Consider the following 6807-nt stretch of genomic DNA (forward strand, 5'->3'; position numbering starts at 1 on the left):
AAGTGTCAATCTGCATCTTTATGTATTTAAGTTCCTTTCAAAATCTGACCCTGGATACTTTTGTATTAATTCCACTTAACCTCATAGAAGTTGGCCAGGACACTGACCTGAACCAAATGGTATGTGGCACTGACTGAGATAGAACCACTAGTGAGATGCCTCCCTTTGTTAAGCTCCTTGTCTTTCAGTCAGTTAAATAAGTGATTTGTTTGCAATAGTTCTGTATTGTAAAAGAAGCTCATTGACCTGTGTGCCACCAACACATCCTTAGCCTTTGATAAATGCTGGATAATGAAATGGCAGATTCAGATTTTTATATACAGAGTATTGCCAACAGCAAACTCTCTTTTCTCAATACAACGACCACATTAAGCTCAACTTTTTTTGCTTGCCCTGTTTCTTGGTCATAACTAAAAGCTGCCCTGTTGCCGAATTTTCTATATATAAACTCTCTTATTCTTTTCCTTTCTCAGAATCCCAAACCTGTCTGTATACTGTCATTGACAATGAAAGTCATCATTCAAGCCATATGTGAACAGAGACATTTGTTTTATGAACTATTAATCTTTGGTAAACCAACATGCAGCTATCGTAATGTATTGATCTTGCTAGCTGTCCCTTAAATAAATATAATTACAGCTTCCTGGTTTAGGTTTAAACTGGTATTTTCCGGTAAAAGAACCAGTAAATATTAATCTACAGTGAGCCCTCCCTCCTGCCCACAGGTGGCGGCTTCACACCATTCCCCCAGCACTTCACAATGTTCATCTGTACTGGGTGAGGAAATGAGAAGACGCACTTTCTAATATGCTTGTTTTATTGAAGTTTGTTGCTTTAAGATTAAAGGGCCAGATTGCCAGTTAGTGTAAAGCCACTCTGATTTAAATGGAGCCACACTGACCAGCTGAGGACTGCTCATTGCATTAAAAAAATTAATCCTGGAATTTGGAGAGTAAAATATTTTCTGAAGTCAGGAGTACTAAATCCAACAGTATACAGAACTACTGGTATCTAGACAAAACAGTGATAGGTGCTCTGTGAATGTAGATGGATAAAGGAGATGATGCTTAGATAAACACTAAACACATTCCAGAATACAATGACAGAGACTTAATCTCAAAAGATATGTTACTGTACCTTGTCAAGCCTTTTCCAGAATACACGGAGTGGTAATAGGCACTGCTTTCCTTAATGCCGATTCCATAATAATGATACCTGCAAAAAATAAAAGGACTACTTATGCTTTTGGGGGACACCCATAAAAGTCTAAAAGGAAATAAATTGATGCCAAAATTGAGCGTGCTTTCATTTGGCCACAATAGGATTTGTGACTTGTTGAGAACGGAGACAAAGTATTGGGGAACTCAGCAAATAAAACTATCAAATGATGCCTGAAATATATAGGCAAATAGACAAATAGGAGAAATCTTTCTTTACACTGCCTTTTAATTAAAGTTGGCCTTTTTGTTCTTGTCTTAGAGCCAAATCCTGCTTCATTGACAGCAGGAAGGATTTTGCTATTATGTTGAATAAGGCCAATACTTGGCTCAAACACCAAGGCTAAATACAGACAGTCAAAAAGCCAGAGGCTAAATCAATTCAATCTTCGCAGGTTAGTCTATGCTGTGTAGATTGAACTAATAGGCAAGTGGACAGACATTCACTTTTGATTCTGGAAGCGCAGCCACATGCCTTCAGTGGCCCAGGCCAGAAGCCAGGGGGCAGTAGAACACACTTCCCTACTGGGCAGGAACAGACAGCTTGCATCAAGTCTAGTCTCTCCAGGAGGTGGGATTGTGGGGGGAGGTGAAAAGCATCTGGGATGCTGGGGGACTCTGAGGTAACTTGAAGTTCAATAAAATGATTTAACCTAAATCAGTTGACACTGTATCTGTCCAAGTCTGACACTGTATCCATCCAGGTTTATCTTAAACTTGTTTCAGCCATTTTGAAAGCAGTTTATGTGCACTGAACTTCTGTTGTGCTACAGAATTGAACTAATTTCTGATCACTCGTACCAGTTTATGTAAAATTTCTATCCCTAGAGCAAAGCTGCAGACTTTCTTGACTCTAAATTACTTTTTTTCTTTTACAAGGACATAGCTGAAAACTTCTCTTTCTAGGAACTTATTTCACTGCTGCTCCACAGCTTTCACAGGCTTTCAGTTTGCTTCCAGGTGACAGTTAAGGTGTTGGGTTGATCCATCTTTAGGCCTTTATATCATGCTCATCACAGTCCTATCTGAATTCCTACAAAGTCCTAAGTAGTTTATGATCATTTTATCTTGGAGACAATCTTGAAACAACTATAGTGCTTGCACCCCTCACCTCCCCCACATCCCTACCACCACTCCCAACCCAGCCCTGGCTAACCTTCTCTCCCATATGTAGCAGTGCTATCTCTGAATTGCCACAGTGGCTGGGTTCTCCTTTAATGCTTTGTCTAGACTTTGTGCCCTGACCTAACTATATGTGCTCAGAAACTCTTTTCATTAAATCACTACTTGTTTTATATTGGTGTACAGCTCCCAAAAAACACAACATTGCACTGATTAAACTGCTTTGAGTTAAAATTGCCTCTTTAGTTAAACTGGCACAACTTTGTGTATAGAGAATGCCTAAATTATATCAGTATGATCCCTTTGAACTCAATGGAGTTACTTTAGCTTAAATAAGTAAATTTGCTCTGAAATTGCTACTTGTAAATTTCAGGTGTAAACAATAAAATTAGTAATGGATTTCAAAATGACCCATTAGTGTCACTTACATCAACATCATTTCCTCATCTATAAAGGATAATACCTTACATTTATACAGCATCTTTCCTCCAGAAGTTACCATTTGGTTTACAACCTTTCTCTATTAAACCCTTCATCACTGAATTTTTAAAATGCCCAATAGGGAAGGAACTACCTAGAGGAAAGAGAAATGGGGTGGGAGAAAAGCCTAAGGGGTATTGTTGCGTGGTCAGTTGCAAGATCCCTGAAGGGCAGAAAAGATGGTGTAAGGAAGGAATAAATCTAAGTATGGTTAATCCAATCATTTAGCACATTTAAAATCTGAGTGGCTGAAATACTTGCAAATAATCATACACTGGCAGGAAGGCTGGGAAAAAACATCTCTTGATTAAATGGCCTTGATTCTGGATGAGCGTGAAAAGTAGATACTATGCCTCACATTCATAGATCAGGTAGAAATAACTCAACTGCTTCTCTCTCATTCACTAGTATCACTGATCCTGATACAGTCTGGAGTCTCACTAAAATAGGCCTGGAGTCCATACTCCATAAATCCATATATCTTATATTGCCTGTCCTCTTGTATCTTACAGAGGTCTAAATCAATCTTAAGCTTATGGAAACATCTCCTTCACATGCACTCATATGATTGATTACTATCATACCAATATTATGGAATTTTATTTACTCAGATACCCCCAGCTTAGTGACAAGATACCTTTAAATTTTCATAGTAAAGTCGCTTCTGAAGTATGAAATAAAAAGTAACATGAAGCATAATACTGAGGAAGGAGAGAGGCATGGTTTTGATCCAGCATCTCATTATTACAGATCCTAATGTTATAGCATCATAGGGTTTTTTAAACAGAATCCTTCCAAGAAAAGAAGTGACCTTTCAAGTCAGTGTATTAGACTCCAGCTATCATTTCTTCATGCAACAAAAGGACTGGACACAAGAAATACTATTGTGAAACTCTCTATTGAACCTGATGCCACCAATTCAAGCACGAAAGCATTGAAACAGACAAAGTTACATGTGAAAGTCTTGCTCCCTAAGGTGCTACAGAAACTCCTAACATGCAAAAGGACAGCATGCCTATACCAAACAGTCATGTTCTACAAGATAATTTAGGTTCTAACACAGTACAGCACGTGTTTCTTTGCCATGTATATGCTAGCTTGAGGAATGGTGATATGACATGATTATGATAAGACCGCATCTGATGAAGTGAGCTTGGGAGTCCAAAAGTTTATGCTATACATCACTGAGTTAATTGATAAGGTGCAAATCTACCCTGCTTTCTGCCTGATGTGACATAAGCCATTTTTAAAGATGTATTAACATAGCCTACAAGTATGGCTACCTGTTTGGATCAGTCTTTCATTTTTTTGCTCTATAAGATAGAGCTAAAAAGTAAAATAACAGCAAGGCCTTTGGGTTTAGGATCCAAAAGGACCTATCATGAAATGCCATGTGGTTTTCTGTAGCATATGATCTCTCTCATGGAAAGAAGTGATTTTTTTTCTCTCACTGTGTTCCACATACGCAGTATTAAAGACCTGGGTCTGGATCAAATCACTAAATCTGAACACAGTTTATATTTTTCAAAATTCATATGGATTTTTTTCAGTCTGAGCCACAGACATTTTTCTCTTTCATCAAACTGGAACTGTTTCAGATGAGATATGAGTTACAAGTGACTGAAATATGTAAGAATAAGTTCTGAAAAATATTAATTGATAAACTTTAAAAGTCAACAGTTGTACACTGAAATAAAATCCGTAGACAACTATTATTACCATTTTAAAATATTACATACATTATAATATATCCACCTGTGACCTGTTCATTTGCATTGTGATATCACTAAATCAATTGCCCAGGTCTTAGTTTAACCTGCCATATCTCTCAGCAATTTCAAACTCTTACCAGAACTTTAAACTCTCCTACAAACATGTACCTTCTGCTCCCACAAAGGTGAAATTCCCACTTCTCAAAATTATCCTGGCCAGTGGCCCAAAAAAGGCACTCCTCAGTGACAGATTTGAGATCTAATATCTTGTGACCTCTTAACGCCTGAAATAGCAGCTGTATATCACTGGAAAGAGGAGATTCCCAGGTATCCAAAGGGAGGCACAGTACCTGCCCCTAATCCAGGAAGGTCACAAGATATCAGACTTTATGCAGTGACATTTATATTAGCTAGAGAAGATCTATTTTAAGTAAATGTTAGATTTGTTCCAAAGGAATAAGTTCTCTATTTAATCTCCTTCTCCAGGATAAGCTTTATAGCGGTAAGGAATCATCCCAACTTTACACACGAGATACAAAATTACTGTCAGCAATTTTTTAAACTCAGAAGACTTTTCACGTTATATGTAGCATATATTATATAAAAGACAGAGCAAAGCTATAATCATCTGCCTAGATGCCTTACAGATTCACTACTACATGCTGTCATTGACACCACACCTTTATTACAGCCTTCATCCCATTACATAGAATTGTACAAGTTTATAGTATGTATTATTATAAATAAAAAACAGTCTGAAATGGTGAAGAGCTTAATCTCAGTTTTTCCAACAGAACCTTTGAAAAGAAACTACTAAGCTGCTCTCCATTTTTAATTTCATAGGTGTGCTGTAACATATGTTTCTCTGCAAGTAGTAGCCCTGATTTTAGCATACACTGACACAAATGATGGCTGATAAGGAAATGATAGGATTAAGCTGTTCAGGGACTTGCAATAACTTGTTATCATGAGGCCAGCTGCCATATCAGTTTTATTAACCCACTAAATCACTCCTAATAAATAAGATAATAGCTTTCAGACATGATGGATAAAAGCTAAGATTTAACATTGATCAAAGTCTACAAAGAAATTAAAATGTAACTTGAGCTCAAACACAATCTCTTGTGTGTATACTCTACACAGTATGTACATTTTCCTGAATAGCTGCTACACGTGATTCACAGACCATGATTATTAGATATTATTTGAATTATGGTAACAGGTACAATATGCTCAGAATTGCCCACACATACAGGGTAATGCAGTCCCCGCCCCAAAGAATTTACAGCCTACTAAATCCTAATCAGAAACTGTGGTCTGAAGCCTTTTCTGTACTGGACCCATTCTCATCTTGCTGGGATCTAGCTAGGGACTCTCCCCATTGAGCAACATGGAAAAATCAGGGTGGCCAAAACAGAAAAATAGGAGAACATTTTCAACTGAATGAAATTTCAGCCAAAAAGGCAATCTATCCTCAGCCAAATATATTGCAAAAACATCTTGGTTTTGGTGAAGACTTGAGACACAATTTAAAGACATTTCATAAATGCTTATACCGCAGCACTACAGCACCACTGTACTAGGCTCCTCACTCAGAAAGATGTTTCAGTGTGATCAGGTTAAGCACCTATGTTCTTTGTACATTCAACAGAGAGATGTCAGTGGCAGCTGATTCAGGTTGAGGTGAGCAGGTGGTCTACACAGAGAAAGTGTTGAAGCATATGTAGATCTAGGACTTTTGACAAGTGGGGTATGATATACGGGGCCAGCACTAAAGGGGTGGCTGTATCCCCTTGTAACCCCCTGACTGCATCTCTGCCCCCCTCTCTACCCCAGCTCTCAGCCCCTACCACCTTGATCCACACCACACCACTACTGCCTTCAAGTTGAGCTGCTTCATTAGGTACATGGGGCTTAGGCTTGACTTGGAAGACATGCCAGCAGACTGCACTACAACCAGGGATGCCTGAGAGTCTGGACAGCAGGAACTGAGCTCAGACCATAGAGGAGCAGGGGAGTGAGGTACAGCTGGGGCACCCAGGCTGGCAGAGCAACAGCTGGGGGGAAACAGACAGGGAGCCAGTGCAGGAAGGGGGACCCTGTCTGCCACTGTTGCCATCCCTAGGTGACCTGGGGACTGCAGGAGCCTCACGGCTGCTCCTGGCTCACTCTAGCAGCCTTTGGGCTGCCCTAGGGTAATTCCTGCCCTGCTCCAGCAAGGAGCTGAGGGGAGTAGCTGCATGGAGTGCTGGACTTGGTTTGGGACAGCAGCAGGA

At 39.3% G+C, this 6807-nt stretch overlaps 1 protein-coding gene across 1 annotated transcript in view; it reads right to left on the bottom strand.

Moving 5' to 3' along the window:
* RFX6 (regulatory factor X6) overlaps positions 1 to 6807 on the bottom strand; it is a 60912-nt gene that overhangs the window by 41253 nt on the left and 12852 nt on the right. Inside the window, exon 5 of the mRNA XM_025207053.1 lies at positions 1138 to 1215. Coding sequence (XP_025062838.1) covers positions 1138 to 1215 — 78 coding nt within the window. The remainder of the gene's footprint in view (positions 1 to 1137; positions 1216 to 6807) is intronic.

The sequence above is a fragment of the Alligator sinensis genome, unplaced genomic scaffold (genome assembly GCF_000455745.1).
Source record: "Alligator sinensis unplaced genomic scaffold, ASM45574v1 scaffold38_1, whole genome shotgun sequence".
Lineage (NCBI taxonomy): Eukaryota > Metazoa > Chordata > Crocodylia > Alligatoridae > Alligator > Alligator sinensis.